Source organism: Panulirus ornatus, chromosome 10, assembly GCF_036320965.1.
Source record: "Panulirus ornatus isolate Po-2019 chromosome 10, ASM3632096v1, whole genome shotgun sequence".
Classification (NCBI taxonomy): Eukaryota; Metazoa; Arthropoda; class Malacostraca; order Decapoda; family Palinuridae; genus Panulirus; species Panulirus ornatus.
The window spans coordinates 22,174,565-22,196,958 of record NC_092233.1 but is presented as its reverse complement, the minus strand read 5'-3'; the positions used below and the strand labels follow the sequence as shown (position 1 = coordinate 22,196,958).

The 22,394-nt window shown below is 41.5% G+C and overlaps 1 protein-coding gene across 1 annotated transcript in view; it reads right to left on the bottom strand.

Annotated features, from left to right (window-relative positions):
- The window catches only part of Ocrl (Oculocerebrorenal syndrome of Lowe), a 255,729-nt gene that overhangs the window by 182,032 nt on the left and 51,303 nt on the right, over positions 1–22,394 (bottom strand). Inside the window, exons 4-5 of the mRNA XM_071665596.1 lie at positions 15,038–15,169; positions 5,577–5,824 (exon numbers count right to left, since the gene is read on the bottom strand). Of these exons, the coding sequence (XP_071521697.1) occupies positions 5,577–5,824; positions 15,038–15,169 (380 nt within the window). The remainder of the gene's footprint in view (positions 1–5,576; positions 5,825–15,037; positions 15,170–22,394) is intronic.

Genomic DNA, 22,394 nt, shown 5'->3' with positions numbered 1-22,394 from the left:
ATTGCTTTCATGTGTGTAGGTATCTCAACTCTTCTCTAGAAAATCATATGTAATTTAGAGCTTTTCAGGTGATATATGATAATAGAACAATATAGGAGTGCTGTGAACTCATAACATAGTTTTGTACTACATTTGTCATCACTTTTTCTCTGCTCTAACCTAATGTCTTCACAACATCTATACTTAAGCACCAGCAAAGAAACAACAGTACCCAAGAAAAATGTATATGTAACTGAAGAAGCTGCATCAGTATTTACTGGTATGTAAATGAGTTTCAGGGTACCCCAAAGCTAACTAAGGACTATAGTGTCATTTATTTTTTCTGTGTGTAATGATACTGTAATATTTTTTTTATTTATTATACTTTGTCGCTGTCTCCCGCGTTTGCGAGGTAGCGCAAGGAAACAGAAGAAAGAAATGGCCCAACCCCCCCCATACACATGTATATACATACGTCCACACACGCAAATATACATACCTACACAGCTTTCCATGGTTTACCCCAGACGCTTCACATGCCTTGATTCAATCCACTGACAGCACGTCAACCCCGGTATACCACATCGCTCCAATTCACTCTATTCCTTGCCCTCCTTTCACCCTCCTGCATGTTCAGGCCCCGATCACACAAAATCTTTTTCACTCCATCCTTCCACCTCCAATTTGGTCTCCCTCTTCTCCTTGTTCCCTCCACCTCCGACACATATATCCTCTTGGTCAATCTTTCCTGACTCATCCTCTCCATGTGCCCAAACCACTTCAAAACACCCTCTTCTGCTCTCTCAACCACGCTCTTTTTATTTCCACACATCTCTCTTACCCTTACGTTACTCACTCGATCCAACCACCTCACACCACACATTGTCCTCAAACATCTCATTTCCAGCACATCCATCCTCCTGCGCACAACTCTATCCATAGCCCACGCCTCACAACCATACAACATTGTTGGAACCACTATTCCTTCAAACATACCCATTTTTGCTTTCCGAGATAATGTTCTCGACTTCCACACATTCTTCAAGGCCCCCAGAATTTTCGCCCCCTCCCCCACCCTATGATCCACTTCCGCTTCCATGGTTCCATCCGCTGCCAGATCCACTCCCAGATATCTAAAACACTTCACTTCCTCCAGTTTTTCTCCATTCAAACTCACCTCCCAATTGACTTGACCCTCAACCCTACTGTACCTAATAACCTTGCTCTTATTCACATTTACTCTTAACTTTCTTCTTCCACACACTTTACCAAACTCAGTCACCAGCTTCTGCAGTTTCTCACATGAATCTGCCACCAGCGCTGTATCATCAGCGAACAACAATTGACTCACTTCCCAAGCTCTCTCATCCCCAACAGACTTCATACTTGCCACTCTTTCCAAAACTCTTGCATTTACCTCCCTAACAACCCCATCCATAAACAAATTAAACAACCATGGAGACATCACACACCCCTGCCGCAAACCTACATTCACTGAGAACCAATCACTTTCCTCTCTTCCTACACGTACACATGCCTTACATCCTCGATAAAAACTTTTCACTGCTTCTAACAACTTTCCTCCCACACCATATATTCTTAATACCTTCCACAGAGCATCTCTATCAACTCTATCATATGCCTTCTCCAGATCCATAAATGCTACATACAAATCCATTTGCTTTTCTAAGTATTTCTCACATACATTCTTCAAAGCAAACACCTGATCCACACATCCTCTACCACTTCTGAAACCACACTGCTCTTCCCCAATCTGATGCTCTGTACATGCCTTCACCCTCTCAATCAATACCCTCCCATATAATTTACCAGGAATACTCAACAAACTTATACCTCTGTAATTTGAGCACTCACTCTTATCCCCTTTGCCTTTGTACAATGGCACTATGCACGCATTCCGCCAATCCTCAGGCACCTCACCATGAGTCATACATACATTAAATAACCTTACCAACCAGTCAACAATACAGTCACCCCCTTTTTTAATAATTTCCACTGCAATACCATCCAAACCTGCTGCCTTGCCGGCTTTCATCTTCCGCAAAGCTTTCACTACCTCTTCTCTGTTTACCAAATCATTTTCCCTAACCCTCTCACTTTGTAAACCACCTCGACCAAAACACCCTATATCTGCCACTCTATCATCAAACACATTCAACAAACCTTCAAAATACTCACTCCATCTCCTTCTCACTTCACCACTACTTGTTTTCACCTCCCCATTTGCGCCCTTCACTGAAGTTCCCATTTGCTCTCTTGTCTTACGCACTTTATTTACCTCCTTCCAGAACATCTTTTTATTCTCCCTAAAATTTAATGATACTCTCTCACCCCAACTCTCATTTGCCCTTTTTTTCACCTCTTGCACCTTTCTCTTGACCTCCTGTCTCTTTCTTTTATACATCTCCCACTCAATTGCATTTTTTCCCTGCAAAAATCGTCCAAATGCCTCTCTCTTCTCTTTCACTAATACTCTTACTTCTTCATCCCACCACTCACTACCCTTTCTAATCAGCCCACCTCCCACTCTTCTCATGCCACAAGCATCTTTTGCGCAATCCATCACTGATTCCCTAAATACATCCCATTCCTCCCCCACTCCCCTTACTTCCATTGTTCTCACCTTTTTCCATTCTGTACTCAGTCTCTCCTGGTACTTCCTCACACAGGTCTCCTTCTCAAGCTCACTTACTCTCACCATCCTCTTCACCCCAACATTCACTCTTCTTTTCTGAAAACCCATACAAATCTTCACCTTAGCCTCCACAAGATAATGATCAGACATCCCTCCAGTTGCACCTCTCAGCACATTAACATCCAAAAGTCTCTCTTTCGCACGCCTGTCAATTAACATGTAATCCAATAACGCTCTCTGGCCATCTCTCCTACTTACATAAGTATACTTATGTATATCTCGCTTTTTAAACCAGGTATTCCCAATCATCAGTCCTTTTTCAGCACATAAATCAACAAGCTCTTCACCATTTCCATTTACAACACTGAACACCCCATGTATACCAATTATTCCCTCAACTGCCACATTACTCACCTTTGCATTCAAATCACCCATCACTATAACCCGGTCTCGTGCATCAAAACCACTAACACACTCATTCAGCTGCTCCCAAAACACTTGCCTCTCTTGATCTTTCTTCTCATGCCCAGGTGCATATGCACCAATAATCACCCACCTCTCTCCATCAACTTTCAGTTTTACCCATATTAATCGAGAATTTACTTTCTTACACTCTATCACATACTCCCACAACTCCTGTTTCAGGAGTATTGCTACTCCTTCCCTTGCTCTTGTCCTCTCACTAACCCCTGACTTTACTCCCCAGACATTCCCAAACCACTCTTCCCCTTTACCCTTGAGCTTCGTTTCACTCAGAGCCAAAACATCCAGGTTCCTTTCCTCAAACATACTACCTATCTCTCCTTTTTTCACATCTTGGTTACATCCACACACATTTAGGCACCTCACTCTGAGCCTTCGAGGAGGATGAGCACTCCCCGCGTGACTCCTTCTTCTGTTTCCCATTTTAGAAAGTTAATACAAGGAGGGGAGGATTTCTGGCCCCCCCGCTCCCGTCCCCTCTAGTCGCTTTCTACGACACGCGAGGAATACGTGGGAAGTATTCTTTCACCCCTATCCCCAGGGATAATATACATATATATATACATTTACACACACATACACATACATACGCACATATACACACACACACACATACATATATATACATATGAAAAATGTAAGAAACAATTTAGAAAACTGAAACTTCTAGCTTGAAATGAATGAAAAAAATGAATGTCACATAATGGTTCAACCTCTGGCTATGGAAAAAAGGAAATGTATAATTTATTTACACAAACGTCAATAGCAGTTCTCATCAATTTAACCACTGTATCAATAAGCTTCAATGTCTCATACCATACCAAATTCTTGTGAAGAAATTTACCCACTTCAGAGGTTCCCTCTTTTAGCAATTTCACTCCATCTTCCGTATGTTCGGTGTGTTTACAGCATGTGAAGCATTCTTTATCGATTGCATTTCCATATTTGTCATGTAAACCAGATATTTTACTGTCATACCTTGTATTCACATATTCAAACCTCTGTAATATCTGGAGAAAAAAATAAGCAGAAGGTCATCACGGTGCACTTTGTCTATCAGCAAGCTTCATGCTGACTGGTTAATGGTTGCACTTACATATTTTCATTTGTTTTGTTCCATGAGCCTCTGCAGCCTTGATCCAATTATGTAAAATCATTCTGATAATTTGTTTACAAACTGACCATCAAAGCTAGCATAATGTATACATACAACATGGTGCTGAATTTCATTCCAACCATGGAAACCACCCTCCCACAAAAGCCAACATCCTTGTGCACAAATTAGCTTGGGGAGGCATCACTATGCATTAAGATCATTCCTGATACATTCCAATGATTTCTTATTCATCTATCTATCTATATCTCTAATGCCTGTTCCTTCTTGAACACCCTCAAGGTGGCAGCCACAGCAATAGTCTCCACAACTAGTGAACTAAAGTGCCACTTCTTAGCCTTTAGTGCCTCAACCTTAACAGACCACTGGCAGAGGGCAAGTCCAGCACAGTGTTTGCAGAGGTGCTGAATTTCATTCCAACCATGGAAACCTCCCTCCCACAAAAGCCAATATCCTTGTGCACTAATTAGTTTGGGGAGGCATCACTATACATTAAGATCATTCCTGGTCCATTCCAATGATTTCTTTTTCATCTGTCTATTTATATCTCTAATGCCTGTTCCTTCTGGAACACCCTCAAGGCGGCAGCCAAAGCAATAGTCTCCATAACTAGTGAACTCCAGCGCTGCTTCTTAGCCTTTAGTGCCTCAACCTTAACATGCCAATGACAGAGGGCAAGTCTAGCACAGTGTTTGAGGAGGCTTCTTCCTAATGTTCTTACTAACTACTTCCACCTAAATGCTCCTATCTAGCGTTCCTACCTAATACTTCAACCTAAAGTTTCTACCTAAATGTTCCTACCTAATACTTCTGCCTATTGTTCCTAACATTTTGCCAAGAGGCAGGACTAGCACAAAGCACTCACCATGGGAAAATAAAGTTACAAAGAATGAGCTGTGTGTTAACCGTTGTCAAGTGTTATGTATGACAAGGAGAGATTGCATGTTTGTGGACAAAACACCAGTACTCTACGTTTGACTGAAGCAGAAAGAAAAGATGGCTATCTGGGTTAGAAGAGTGCGACTTAACCACCTAGGTGCTGGCTCACTACGTAGCCATCACTAGCCCTCCTGATACCCAGGCAGGTAGTACTGGTAACATACCTCCCTAGTCATTGCCTACCTACCAACTAATACCTACACTTTTTCATCTATTTAACTCTAAAATGAATACTCATTCACTTCTAAACAGAAAACCATTCATTTTCATAAGCCTTCCCATACCATTAAGACTTTAATTCTGAGAACTGTATGCAACAAAATATATCCCATCAACAACATCCTAACCTTTTTCTTTTTTGATAGTTATTAAAGCATAAGAAAGAAAACACACATATTAACATACATGCACACTACTATTGTCAGTATTACTGATAGTAGGGTCAAGATATGGTGAAGACTGGATCTGAGTAGTGTCCACATTAACATCACCAAAGCTGACTACATCAGGAACCAAACCATCTGGACCACTGGTCGGCATAGCTGGTCCTGTACTTGCTAAATCTCTCACATGAGTGGTATTACTTGTGGAGTTCTGATGGTATGGTGACAGCCAGGTAAACTCAGGAGGAGGACCTCGACGCTTGCTTATAACTGAAAGGAGGTGATCAGTATGTACGAAACCAGAATACAATGGTTACCAAATTTAAAAGATAAAGACATTCAAGTAAGCTCTAAGAGAAGACTTTCCAATTATCCATGGGGGAAAAATTAATTAGGGGTCTAAGATATATTGGTAACATCAAAAGGACAGCTTGAAGAACTTTAGAATCACCTGATCATAATATAGTATATGCATTTCTATATATTTCATTATTCATTATACTTGATCGCTGTTTCCCGCATCAGTGAGGTAGTGCCAGGATACACACAAAGAATGGCCCATCCACCCATATACACATTTTCTTTTTTATTGTACTTTGTCTCCTGCATTAGCGAGGTAGCACAAGGAAACAGACGAAAGAATGGCCCAACCCATCCACACACACACATGTATATACATGCATGTCCACACACGCACATATACATACCTATACATTTCAACATATACATATATATATACATACACAGACATATATACATATACACATGTACATAATTCTTACTTACTGCCTTTATTCATTCCCGTCGCCACCCCACCACACATAAAATGACAACCCCCTGCCCCCCGCATGTGCGCAAGGTAGCGCTAGGAAAAGACAACGAAGGCCACATTCGTTCTCACTCAGTCTCTAGCTGCCATGTATAATGCACCGAAACCACAGCTCCCTTTCCACATCCAGGCCCCACAAAACTTTCCATGGTTTACCCTAGATGCTTCACATGACCTGGTTCAATCCATTGACAGCACGTTGACCCCGGTATACCACATCATTCCAATTCACTCTATTCCTTGCACGCCTTTCACCCTCCTGCACGTTCAGGCCCCGCTCGCTCAAAATCTTTTTCACACCATCCTTCCACCTCCAATTTGGTCTCCCACTTCTCCTCGTTCCCTTCACCTCAGACACATATATCCTCTTTGTAAATCTTTCCTTACTCTTTCTCTCCATGTGACCAAACCATTTCAAAACACCATCTTCTGCTCTCCCAACCACACTCTTTTTATCACCACACATCTCTCTTACCCTTTCATTACTTACTTGATCAAACCATCTCACACCACATATTGTCCTCAAACTTCTCATTTCCAGCACATCCACCCTCCTCCAACAACTCCATCTATAGCCCATGCCTCACAACCATATAACATTGTTGGAGCCACTATTCCTTCAAACATACCCATTTTTGCTTTCCGAGATAATGTTCTCGCCTTCCACACATTTTTCAATGCCCCTAGAACTTTTGCCCCCTCCCCTACCCTGTGACTTACTTCCACTTCCATGGTTCCATTCACTGCCAAATCCACTCCCAGATATCTAAAACACTTCACTTCCTCCAGTTTTTCTCCAATCAAATTTACCTCCCAATTGGCTTGTCCTTAAACCCTACTGTACCTAGTAACCTTGCTCTTATTCACATTTACTCTCAGCTTTCTTCTTTCACACACTACTAAACTAAGTCACCAGCTTCTGCAGCTTCTCACCCGAATCAGCCACCAGCGCTGTATCATCATCAAACAACAATTGACTTACTTTCCAAGCCCTCTCATTCACAACAGACTGCATACTTGCCCCTCTCTCCAAAACTCTTGCAATCAACTCCTTAACAACCCCATCCATAAACAAACTAAACAACCATGGAGATATCATGCACCCCTGCCACAAACCAACATCCACTGAGAACCAATCACTTTCCTCTCTTCCTACTCGTACATATGCCTTACATCCTCGATAAAAACTTTTCAATGCTTCTAACAGCTTGCCTCCCACACCATACCTTCAACAGAGCATCTCTATCAACTCTATCATATGCCTTCTCCAGATCCATAAATGCTACATACAAATCCATTTGCTTTTCTAAGTATTTCTCACATACATTCTTCAAAGCAAACACCTGATCCACACATCCTCTACCACTTATGAAACCATACTGCTCTTCCCAAATCTGATGCTCTGTATATGCCTTCACCCTCTCAATCAATACCCTCCCATTTAATTTCCAAGGAATACTCAACAAACTTATACATCCGTAATTTGAGCACTCACCTTTATCCCCCTTGCCTTTGTACAATGGCACTATGCATGCATTCCGCTAATCCTCAGGCACCTCACCATGAGTCATACATACATTGTAAACATTATATACACACACATATATATATATATATATTGGAAAGGATCACAATTTTGCACGTGATCAAGTATATTCCTATGAGTCCACAGGAAAAATTAAAACACGAAAGTGTTTGAAGGAATAGTGGTTCCAACAATTTTGTATGGTTGCGAGGCGTGGGCTATTGATAGAGTTGTGCGCAGGAGGGTGGATGTGCTAGAAATGAGATGTTTGAGGACAATATGTGGTGTGAGGTGGTTTGATCGAGTAAGTAATAATAGGGTAAGACAGATGTGTGGTAATAAAAAGAGCGTGGTTGAGAGAGCAGAAGAGGATGTTTTGAGATGGTTTGGTCACATGGAAAGAATGAGTGAGGAAAGATTGACCAAGAGGATATATGTGTCGGAGGTGGAGGGAACGAGGAGAAGTGGGAGACCAAATTGGAGGTGGAAAGATGGAGTGATAAAGATTTTGAGTGATCGGGGCCTGAACATGCAAGAGGGTGAAAGGCGGGCAAGGAATAGAGTGAATTGGATCGATGTGGTATACCGGGGTCGATGTGCTGTCAATGGATTGAATCAGGGCATGTGAAGCGTCTGAGGTAAACCATGGAAAGTTCTGTGGGCCTGGACGTGGAAAGGGAGCTGTGGTTTCGGGCATTATTGCATGACAGCTAGAGACTGAGTGTGAACGAATGGGGCCTTTGTTGTCTTTTCCTAGCACTACCTCACACACATGAGGGGGGAGGGGGATGTCATTCCATGTGTGGTGAGGTGGCGATGGGAATGAATAAAGGCAGACAGTGTGAATTGTGTGCATGTGTATTTATGTATGTGTCTGTGTGTGTATATATATGTGTACATTGAGATGTATGGGTATGTATATTTGCGTGTGTGGATGTGTATGTATATACATGTGTATGGGGGTGGGTTGGGCCATTTCTTTCGTCTGTTTCCTTGCGCTACCTCGCAAACGTGGGAGACAGCGACAAAGCAAATATAAATAAATAAATAAAAATAAGTTCCCAAGCGCACTTTTCCATAATAATCACATCATCAGGGGAGACAAAAGAGAGAAATATAACAGTCAGTTGATATACAATGAAGAGACGTAGCTAGGACGCCATTTGGTAAACATCGCATATTTACCAAATGGCGTCCTAGCTACATCTCTTCATTGTATATCAACTGACTTATATTTCTCTCTTGTGTCTCCCCTGATGATGTGATTATTACACAAAATTGCACTTGGGAACTTTTTGTGCTTCATTTTTCCCCGTGACTCTTAGGTACATATAAACATGGGAGCATTGAAGAATGTGTGGAAGTCGAGAACGTTATCTTGGAAAGCAAAAATGGGTATGTTTGAAGGAATAGTGGTTCCAACAATGTTATATGGTTGTGAGGCATGGGCTATAGATAGAGTTGTGCGGATGAGGGTGGATCTGTTGGAAATGAGATGTTTGAGGACAATATGAGGTGTGAGGTGGTTTGATCGAGTAAGTAATGAAAGGGTAAGAGAGATGTGTGGTAATAAAAAGAGTGTGGTTGAGAGAGCAGAAGGGGATATTTTGAAATGGTTTGGTCACATGAAGAGAATGAGTGAGGAAAGATCGACAAAGAGGATACATGTGTCAGAGGTGGAGGGAACGAGGTGAAGTGGGAGACCAAATTGGAGGTGGAAAGATGGAGAGTGAAAAAGATTTTGAGCGATCGAGGCCTGAACATGCAGGAGGGTGAAAGGCGTGCAAGGAATAGAGTGAAATGGAACGATGTGGTATACGGGCATTGACGTGCTGTCACTGGATTGAACCAGGGCATGTGAAGCATCTGGGGTAAACCATGGAAAGTTTTGTGGGGCCTGGATGTGGAATGGAAGCTGTGGTTTCGGTGCATTATACATGACAGCTAGAGACTGAGTGTGAATGAATGTGGCCTTTGTTGTCTTTTCCTAGCGCTACCTCATGCACATGCAGGGGGAGGGGATTGTTATTTCATGTGTGGCAGGGTGGCGACGGGAATGAATAATGACAATCCACAAAGCATCTCTTTCAACCCTATCATATGCCTTCTCCACATCCATAAATGCCACATACAAATCCAGGTGTTTGTCTAATATTTCTCACACACATTCCTCAGAGCAAATATCTGATCCATACATCCCCTAACATATCTGAAACCACACTGCTCCTCCCCAGTCTGATGCTCTGTGCATGATTTTGCCTTCTCAATCAATACCCTCTCATACAGTTCTCCAGGTATACTCAACAAACTTATGCCTCTGTAGTTTGAACTCTTACCTTTATACCCTTTGCTTTTATACAGTGGTAATATACATGCATTTTTCCAATCCTCAGGCACTTCACCTTGATCCATACATACTCTGAATATCCTTACCAACCCATCAACAACACAATCATCCCCTTTATTAATAATTTCAATGCAATACCATCCACTCCCACTGCATTCAATCTTCAGCAAGGCTTTCACCACCTCTTCCCTCTTCACTAAACCACTCTCCATGATTCTCTTCCTTTGCATACCAACCTGATCAAAACACCCAACTTCTACCCCTCTATCATCAATCACATTTAACAAACCTTCAAAATTCTTACTTCATCTTCTCCCTTCATCAGTACCTGTTATCACTTTCCCTTTTGCCCCTTCACTGATGTCCTGATTTGTTATCTTGTCTTTTGCACATTATCTACCTCCTTTCAAAACATCATTTCATTTTCCCTAAGTTTAATGATACTCTCTCACCCCAACTCTCATTTGCCCTCTTTTTCAACCCCTGCACCTTCCTCTTGACCTCCTCCCGCTTTCTCTTAAACACCTTCCAATAATCTGCACTCCTTCCTTGTAAGTACTGTCCAAACAACTCTCTTATCCTTTTACTAGTAACTTTACTTCTTCATCCCGCCAGTCACTACTCATTTTAATCTGCCCATCTCCCACCTTTCGCATGCCACAAGTATCTCTTACACATGCCATCACTGCTTTCCTAAATTCCTCCCATTCCTCAATGACTCCCCTTCTGCCATTTTATGCTCAATCTCTCATGGAATTTCTTCACCTAAGTTTCCTCTCCGAGCTCACTACTCTCTTCTCCCTGACATATTCTCCTCTTTTTCAAAAACCTCTACTAATCTTTACCCTCACCTCTACAAAATAGTGGTCAGGCATCCCACCACCTCTCCCTCTCAGCACATTTACATCCAAAAGTCTCTCTTTTACACACCTGTTAATTAATACGTAATCTAATAATGCCTGATGACCATCTCTCCGACTCAAATATATACACTTGTGTACAAGTAGGAAGAGAGGAAAGTGATTAGTTCCCAGTGAACATCGGTTTGCGGCAGGGGTGCGTGATGTCTCCATGATTGTTTGATTTGTTCATGGATGGGGTAGTCAGGAGGTGAATGCAAGAGTTTAGGAAAGAGGGGCAAATATGCAGACTGTTCTGGATGAGAGGGCTTGGGAAGTGAGTTACGTGTTGTTCACTGATGATGCAGCACTGGTGGCTGATTTGGGTGAGAAACTGCAGCAGCATTGGTGGCTGATTCGGGTGAGAAACTGCACAAGTTGATGACTGAGTTTGGTAAAGTGTGTGATAGAAGAAAGTTGAGAGTAAATGTGAATAAGAACAAGGTTATTAGGTTCAGTAGGGTTGAGGGACAAGTTAATTGAGAGATAAGTTTAAATGGAGAAAAACTGGAGGAAATGAAGCATTTTAGATATCTGGGAGTGGATTTAGCAGTGGATGGAACCATGGAAGCAGAAGTGAGTCACAGGGTGGAGGATGGGGTCAAGGTTCTGGGAGCACTGAAGAATATGTGGAAGGTGAAAATCTTATCTTGGAGAGCAAAAATGGGTGTGTTTGTAGGAATAGCTGTTTCAACAATGTTATATAGTTGCGAGGCATGGGCTACAGATAGGGTTGTGCAGAGGGTGGATGTGTTGGAAATGAAATGTTTGAGGGCAATATGGGGTGTGAGGTGGTTTGATCGAGTAAGAGATGTGTGGAAATAAAAAGAGTGTGGATGAGAGAGCAGAAAAGGGTATTCTGATATGGTTTGGTCACATGGAGAGAATGAGTGAGGGAGGACTGACAAAGAGGATATATGTGTCAGAGGTAGAGGGAACAAGGAGAAGTGGAAGACCAAATTGGAGGTGGAAGGATGGAGTGAAAAAGATTTTGAGCGATCGGGGCCTGAACATACAGGAGGGTGAAAGGCGTACAAGGAATAGAGTGAACTGGAATGATGTGGTATACTGGGGTGGATGTGGTGTCAATGGATTGAAACAGGGCATGTGAAGCGTCTGGGGTAAGCCATGGAAAGTTTTGTGGGCCTGGATGTGGAAAGGAAGCAGTGGTTTCAGTGCATTACATGCGACAGCTAGAGATTGAGTGTGAACGAATGTGCCCTTTTTTGTCTTTTCCTAGCGCTACCTCGCAGGGGAAGGATGGATGCTATTTCAAGTGTGGCTGGGTGGCGATGGGAATGGATGACGGCAGTAAGTATGAATAGTAAGTATGAATATGTACATGTGTATATATGTATATGTCTGTGTACGTATATGTATGTATACATTGAAATGTATAGATACGTATACGTGCGTGTGGGCATTTATGTTTTTTTTTTTTTTTGCTTTGTCGCTGTCTCCCACGTTTGCGAGGTAGCGCAAGGAAACAGACGAAAGAAATGGCCCAACCCACCCCCATACACATGTATATACATACGTCCACACACGCAAATATACATACCTACACAGCTTTCCATGGTTTACCCCAGACGCTTCACATGCCGATTCAATCCACTGACAGCACGTCAACCCCGGTATACCACATCGCTCCAATTCACTCTATTCCTTGCCCTCCTTTCACCCTCCTGCATGTTCAGGCCCCGATCACACAAAATCTTCTTCACTCCATCTTTCCACCTCCAATTTGGTCTCCCTCTTCTCCTCGTTCCCTCCACCTCCGACACATATATCCTCTTGGTCAATCTTTCCTCACTCATTCTCTCCATGTGCCCAAACCATTTCAAAACACCCTCTTCTGCTCTCTCAACCACGCTCTTTTTATTTCCACACATCTCTCTTACCCTTACGTTACTTACTCGATCAAACCACCTCACACCACACATTGTCCTCAAACATCTCATTTCCAGCACATCCATCCTCCTGCGCACCACTCTATCCATAGCCCACGCCTCGCAACCATACAACATTGTTGGAACCACTATTCCTTCAAACATACCCATTTTTGCTTTCCGAGATAATGTTCTTGACTTCCACACATTCTTCAAGGCTCCCAGAATTTTCGCCCCCCTCCCCCACCCTATGATCCACTTCCGCTTCCATGGTTCCATCCGCTGCCAGATCCACTCCCAGATATCTAAAACACTTCACTTCCTCCAGTTTTTCTCCATTCAAACTCACCTCCCAATTGACTTGACCCTCAACCCTACTGTACCTAATAACCTTGCTCTTATTCACATTAACTCTTAACTTTCTTCTTTCACACACTTTACCAAACTCAGTCACCAGCTTCTGCAGTTTCTCACATGAATCAGCCACCAGCGCTGTATCATCAGCGAACAACAACTGACTCACTTCCCAAGCTCTCTCTATCCCCAACAGACTTCATACTTGCCCCTCTTTCCATGAATATGTGGGTGGGTTGGGGGGTTGGGCCATTTTTTGACCCGTTTCCTTGCACTACCTCGCAAATGCGGGAGATGGTGATTAAGTATATCAAATTAATAAATCTCTTTTTAAACCAAGTATTCCCAATCACCAGTCTTTTTTCAGCACAAAGCTCCACAAGCTTTTCACCATTTCCATTCATAACACTGAATACCCCATGCGCACCAATCATACCCTCAAATGCCACATTACTCACTTTCACATTTAAATCATCCATCACTAATACCTGGTCTCGTGCACCAAAACTGCGGACACACTCACTCAGCTGCTCCCAAAACACTTGCCTTTCATGATCTTTCTTCTCATGACCAAGTGCATAAGCACCAATAATCACCCCTCTCTCACCATCCACTTTCAGTTTTACCCACATCAATAACTTGTTTCCTTACACTCTCTCACACACTCCCACAACTCCTGCTTCAGGTATAGGGCTACTCTATCCTTAGCTCTTGTCCTCTCACCAACCTCTGACTCTATTCCCAGGACATTTCCAAACCATTCTTCCCCTTTACCCTTGACCTTTGTTTCACTCAGAGCCAGAACATCCAGGTTTCTTTCCTCAAACATACTACCTATCTCTCCTCTCTTCTCATCTTGGTTACATCCACACACTTTTAGACACCCCAATTTGAGCCTTCAAGGAGGATAAGCACTCCCCACTTGACTCCTTCCATTTCCTCTTTCAGAAATTGAAATACAAGAAGGGAGGGTTTCAAGCCACCTGTTTCTGCCGTCTTTAGTCACCTTCTATGATGTAGGGAATATGGGGGTAAAATTCTATCTCCCCTACCTCAGGGATCATTAATAATATTGCTATCATTATTTTTGGACTAAAATGGAAATGTGCCAAAAGGTGCCATCTATTCCCATTAAGTGCCCTTAATTCCCACACTGATCAACTGATCATACAACTACCACCTTGACAGATTGTCTGAGGTGCAGTTATTTTGTTTGATCCATGAATTTTGAAACAACAAGCCTAGACTTATTTTCTTATGCTCCAGTCCTACATATGGGTGAGACACACAGATCTCAACAAAAGATGGGGAGTTAGAAGTTCCTCAACCCTAGAGATCACTGGGATTCTCTTGTAGCTCACGAGATGAATCAACCGTTGGAGAAAAAATTTGAATAGTTTAAGTCCATGACACTACAGAAACATAATCCATACAGTAATATACTATATGTGAACTAAAGTTGGAACCTAAATCTTTGGATTATATAAACAAGCTCTAGTGGATTAGGAAAGCATTTGAGTTTCAAAGCTAAATATATCTCAATTTATTCTTATTCTTCCAAATCACATCAAAATTTCTTTACATTCATATATCAAACACAGAACAAATAGTAAAAAGAAATATGCATGAGCATGCCTCACCTTCAGCTGCCCTTAAAACTTCTGAGACAAATGTATTTGTTCGCTGACTGAATGGCATTTCAAACAGTAACCGCACTTTACCCGATGTGATATTTACTAAGACATCAGTATCAACATCTGTGCTGGATGTATCTGAAATTCAAAGAGTATGATATTCCTCACATACAGGAATGAAGTCTAAATATAAGTATGAAGAACAAATATTCTTATTAGCCTCTGAATCTCCAACATACATACCATCTTAAAGTACGAAACTTATCAAATCTCAATCAAGTCACAAGTAGCAAATATTGGCCACACAAAAAAGCAACTGGTTTGTCTAACAGTCTTATCTAACATCAAGAACAAAAAGTTTCACAACTCTGGTGACTGAATGTTAGTCTCATTGCTCATAATAATCTTGCTGCTGGGTATTTAATCCAATTACATAAATTAATCTGTGGTAAACAGTTAAGCATTTTGATGTGCATTATTCACAGTTAGATAACAGATTCATTATCTAAATGACACAGAATACTTTCAGCCCAGCAACTTAAATCTATTAGATGTTTATAAAGAGCACATTAAAATGTAACACATAATGCAACAACATGCAAAGTTTATGTTTCATTGAATTTTCAAGACCCTATACAAGACTCTTGTCTTCCATCATCCCCATAACTGTACACAGTCTGAATCTAGAACACAATCTATGGGCAAGTTAGCATTATCTTAAGAAGTACAAGGTAACCAGTATAATGTATATATTTTCTACACTTAAAGCAAGGAGGTGCATGCAATCTTCCTAAAACATTTTGTTTAGACACCATTTTCCACACCTTCAAAAATTAAAGACCTAAAAGGAACTCTTAAAACATTCAGTAAAACACAACTGCATGCTGGTTTGGCAATCACATAAAGGAAGCAAAATCCAGCAGCTTGCACACAAAAAACAAGTTAGAAAATAGGACAGCTGCCTTAACCAGCAGATGCACAGAAAATAAAGAGAGTATAAGATATATGACGTGCGAAAATTAAGGAGAGACAAATGACAGCAGCCTCATAAGGATATTGTACAAAACTGCTAAAATGCTGCTGAGATGGTGTGACTAAGTAGAAAACCACCAATGAAAGAAAGACCTGCCCCTTTCTCCCAAGCAAGTGCTTCTAAGGAAGACCAAAAGTAACTAATCAACATGCCACCTCTACTCTCCTTAACACAACAGAAACTTTCTCAAATCAGTCTAATCAATGGAGCTACTGATGTCTTCATAGACATATTGATTATACTATAACTTGCTCAGTTTGGGTATAACACTGCAATGAATTCTACTTATGACCTTTTAAGTTTGGACAATGTATAAACATCATTACGGTCTTTCTAGAACATTCTAATCTTACTTCAACATAATTCTGCTTATATCTACTTATCATATTTTATTTATTTGCTTTGACGCTGTCTCCCACATTAGCGAGGTAGCGCATGGAAACAGATGAAAGAATGGCCCAACCCACCCACATACACATGTATATGCATACACGTCCACACACACAAATATACATACCTATACATCTCAACGTATACATATATATATACACAAACAGACATATACATATATACACATGTACATAATTCATACTGTCTACCCTTACTCATTCCCATCGCCATCCCGCCACACATGAAATGACAACCCCCTCTCCCCCCCCTGTGTGCGAGGTAGTGCTAGGAAAAGACAAAGGCCGCCTTCATTCACACTGTCTCTAGTTGTCATGTATAATGCACCAAAACCACAGCTCCCTTTCTACATCCAGGCCTCAAAAAGCTTTCCATGGTTTATCCCAGACGCTTCACATGCCCTGCTTCAATCCATTGACAGCACGTCGACCCCGGTATACCACATCATTCCAATTCACTCTATTCCTTGCACGCCTTTCAACCTCCTCCATGTTCAGGCCCTGATCACCAAAAATCTTTTTCACTCCATCTTGCCACCTCCAGTTTGGTCTCTCATTTCTCCTCGTTCCCTCCACCTCTGACACATATATCCTCTTTGTCAATCTTTCCTCACTCATTCTCTCCATGTGACCAAACCATTTCAAAACACCCTCTTCTGCTCTCTCAACCACACTCTTTTTATTATCACACACCTCTCTTACCCTTTCATTACTTACTCATCAAACCACCTCACACCACATTGTCCTCAAACATCTCATTTCTAGCACATCCACCCTCCTCCGCACAACTCTATCTACAGCCCATGCCTCGCAACCATATAACATTGTTGGAACCACTATTCCTTCAAACATACCCATTTTTGCTTTCCAAGATAACATTCTCGACTTCCATACATTTTTCAACGGTCCCAAAACTTTCACCCCCTCCCCCTACCCTATGCTTCACTTCTGCTTCCATGGTTTCATCCGCTGCCAAATCCACTCCCAGACATCTAAAACACTTCACTTCCTCCACTTTTTCTCCATTCAAACTTACCTCCCAATTGACTTGTCCCTTAACCCTACTGTACCTAATAACCTTGCTCTTATTCACATTTACTCTCAGCTTTCTTCTTTCACACACTTTACCAAACTCAGTCACCAGCTTCTGCAGTTTCTCACCCGAGTGAGTCACCAGCGATGTATCATCAGTGAACAGCAACTGACTCACTTCCCAAGCTCTCTCATCCACAACAGACTGCATACTTGCCCCTCTTTCCAAAACTCTTGCATATATATATCATTTCATTTTTTTTATTCTACTTTGTCACTGTCTCCCGCGTTAGCGAGGTAGCGCAAGGAAACAGACAAAAGAATGGCCCAACCCACCTACATACACATGTATATACATACACGTCCACACTTGCACATATACATACCTATACATTTCAACGTATACATATACATACATACACAGACATATACACATGTGCATAATTCATATTTGCTGCTTTTCTTCATTCCCGTTGCCACCTCGCCACACATGAAATGACAAGACCCTCCCCCCAAATGCAATTGAAGTAGTGCTACGAAAAGACAACAAAGGCCACATTCATTCACACTCAGTCTCTAGCTGTCATGTATAATACACCGAAACCACAACTCCCTTTCCACATCTAGGCCCCGACAAAACTTTCCATGGTTTATCCCAAACGCTTCACATGCCCTGGTTCAATCCATTGACAACAAGTCGACCTCAGAATATCACATCGTTCCAATTCACTCTATTCCTTGCACGCCTTTCACCCTCCTGTATGTTCAGGCCCCGATCACTCAAAATCTTATTCACTCCATCGTTGCACCTCCAATTTGGTCTCCCACTTCTCCTCGTTTCCTCCAACTCTGACACATATATCCTCTTGGTCAATCTTTCCTTACTCATTCTATCCATGTGACCAAACCATTTCAACACACCCTCTTCTGCTCTCTCAACCACACTCTTTTTACTGCCACACATCTCTCTTATCTTTTCATTACTTACTCGATCAAACCACCTCACACCACATATTGTCCTCAAACATCTCATTTCCAACACATCCACCCTCCTCCGCACAACTCTATCTATAGGCCACACCTCGCAACCATATAACATTGTTGGAACCACTATTCCTTCAAACATACCCATTTTTGCTTTCCAAGATAACGTTCTCGACCTCCACACATTTTTCAACACCCTCAGAACTTTCGCCCATTCCCCCACCCTATGATTCACTTCCGCTTCCATGGTTCCATCCGCTGCCAAATCCACTCTCAGATATCTAAAACACTTAACTTCCTCCACTTTTTCTCCATTCAAACTTACCTCCCAATTAACTTGTCCCTCAACCCTACAGTACCTAATAACCTTGCTCTTACTCACATTTACTCTCAGCTTTCTTCTTTCATGCACTTTACCAAACTCAGTCACCAGCTTCTGCAGTTCCTCACATGAATCAGCCACCAGAGCTGTATCATCAGTAAATAACAATTGACTCACTTCCCAAGCTCTCTCATCCACAACAGACTGAATACTTGCCCCTCTCTCCAAAACTCTTGCATTCACCTCCCTAACAACCCCATCCATAAACAAATAAACAACCATGGAGACATAACGCACCACTGCCACAAACCAACATTAACTGAGAACCAGTCACTTTCCTCTCTTCCTACTCGTATACATGCCTTACATCCTCTATAAAAACTCTTCACTGCTTCTAACAACTTACCTCCCACACCACATATTCTTAATACCTTCCACAGAGTATCTCTATCAACTCTATCATATGCCTTCTCCAGATCCATAAATGCTACATACAAATCCATTTGCTTTCCTAAGTATTTCTCACATACATTTTTCAAAGCAAACACCTGATCCACACATCCTCTACCACTTCTGAAACCACACTGCTCTTCCCCAATCTGATGTTCTGTGCATGCCTTCACCCTCTCAATCAATACCCTCCCATATAATTTCCCAGGAATACTCAACAAACTTATACCTCTGTAATTTTAGCACTCACTCTTATCCCCTTTGCCTTTGTACAATGGCACTATGCAAGCATTCCGCCAGTCCTCAGTCACCTCACCATGAGTCATACATACATTAAATAACCTTGCCAACCAGTCAACAATACAGTCACCCCCTTTTTTAATAAATTCCACTGCAATAGCATCCAAATCTGCTGCCTTACCGGCTTTCATCTTCCGCAAAGCTCTTACTGCCTCTTCTCTGTTTACCAAATCATTCTCCCTAACCCTCTCACCTTGCACACCACCTCGACCAAAATACCCTATATCTGCCACTCTATCATTAAACACATTTAACATACCTTCAAAATACTCACTCCATCTCCTTCTCACATCGCCACTACTTGTTATCACCTCCCCATTTGCTCCCTTCACTGATGTTCCCATTTGCTCCCTTGTCTTACGCACTTTATTTACCTCCTTCCAAAACATCTTTTTATTCTCCCTACTCTCTAACCCCAACTCTCATTGCCCTCTTTTTTGCCTCTTGCACCTTTCTCTTGACCTCCTGCCTCTTTCTTTTATACATCTCCCAGTCATCTGCATATACATACCTACATAAACATACGTATACATACACCTATGCAGACATTCCATACTTAAACATGTACATATTCACACTTGCTTGCCCTCATCCATTCCTGTTGCTACCCCACCCCAGCAAAAAGCATCACTTATCCCCTGCTTGAATGAGGTAGAGCCAGGAATACAGAAAAAAGGCTACATTCGTTTACACTCAGTCTCTAGCTGTCATGTGTAATGCACCGAAATCACAGCTCCTTATCCACATCCAGGCCCCAAAGACCTTTCCACAGTTTAACCCAGACACTTCACATGACCTGGTTCAGTCCATGGACAGCACGTCGACCCAAGTATACCACATTATTCCAATTCACTCTAATCCTTGCATGCATTTCACTCTCCTGTATGTTCAGGCCCCGGTCGCTCAAAATCTTTTTCACACCACTCTTCCACCTCCAATTTGGTCTCCCAGTTCTTGTTCCCTCCACCTCTGATGCATATATCCTCTCTGTCAATCTTTCCTCACTCATTCTCTCGATATGACCAAACCATTTCAATACCCGTTTCCGCTCTCTCAACTACACTCTTTTCATTTCCACACATCTCTCTTATCCTTTCATTACTTACTCGGTCAAACCACCTCACACCACATATTGTCCTCAAACATTTCATTTCCAACACATCCACCCTCCTCTGTACAACCCTATCCATAGCTCATGCCTTGCAACCATATAATATTGTTGGAACTACTATTCCTTCAAACATATCCATTTTTGCTCTCAGAAATAACATTCTCTCCTTCCACACATTCTCCATCGCTCCCAAAACCTTTGCCCCCTCCCCCACCCTGTGACTCATGTCCGCTTCCATGGTTCCATTTGCTGCTAAGTCCACTCCCAAATATCTAAAACACTTCACTTCCTCCTATTCTTTAACAAAGTGTACAACAATTTCCTGTATCTTTATTTCATATCTACAGTGCTTTCTTTATTTCATATCTACATTTCCTGTGACCTTATGAATAAGATATCTATTTATCATACTTAATCACCGTCTCCCACGTCAGCGAGGTAGCGCAAGGAAACAGACGAGGAATGGCCCAACACACCCATGTACACATGTATGTAATTATAAAATTCAAGAAAGTATGTAATGTATCTAATTCTCGTCACGTGTCATATTTTGCTTTACAATTCACACACTACATGTAAACAGAAACATGAACATCAAGCATGCTCTTGTTTCTCATATCATTTAATAGGATACCAAAAACTCAAACGGCAACAAAGAATATATCATCATCACTAACTAGATAACCCTTAACAATTTCCAAAATATCAGAAAAAAACATTAACCATCACAGAGAGAAAGCAAAAAGTCTTACAACCAATGACCTCATCTGACCATATGTGAGTTACTATCTGCAAAATGTTAAAAAATAATAGATGAAATTACTTGTCAAAAATTCTCTTGATGCAAATTTAATACATCAGCAACAAATGTATTTTCTAAACACAGTTCAACAAAGATTAAAATCACAAAAAATATCCTTAAAATTCACTGTTTTAGTGCCATTACCAAAGACGACTAAACATGTAATCTTTCTGGGGAGGAACTAGCTTTGTTATGCAGTGTCTAATTCCTTTCAAATGACTGAAGAATAAATACACTGTCTATTCATTCTGGTTATGCAACTTTCTCCTGAGATACGGGAGAAAGAATGCTGGCTAAGTATTCCCAGCATGTCGCACAAGGCAACTAAAAGGAGTAGGCATTGGGAGCTGGAAATCCTCCCTTGCCTTGTTTCTTTCCAAATGAAAAAACAGAGGAATGAGTTGAGTGAGGATTTTTCTTTCCTCTGAGGCTTTTTCATCTCTCCTGATGCTACCTCACAGATGCAGAAAATGGAAAAGATATATGAAAGGAAGCAAAAAAGAAGTTATGAAACTAATGCTACGGTCTCACTCTGAACAAAATCATTCTAATAGGATGTTTCTAATTTGTCTAACTCAAATTTCTTTTCTGCTTCTATCTTCAGTTCTTTTTTTCTACAACTAAGCTTATTTGTCTCAATTTTCCTGTCCAGCCAATCTGACAATATTTCTTTCAATATAAAAAACAAAACTGAAATTTCTTCCTGCAAAGACTATGGGTCATTACTTCATTTATGCAAAACATAAATAGTATTGAAAATCTTCTGTTTATCTTTCATGTGATTTAGCGGCAAAATTTTATTCAACAGAAATACTTGGTAACTTAAGCCCCTCCCGATACCCAAGCTAACTCAAGGAATATCCCATCCCATACTCTTGAAGTAATCCACTAGGTAGTAGGCTGTTGACAGCAGCCGCTCAGG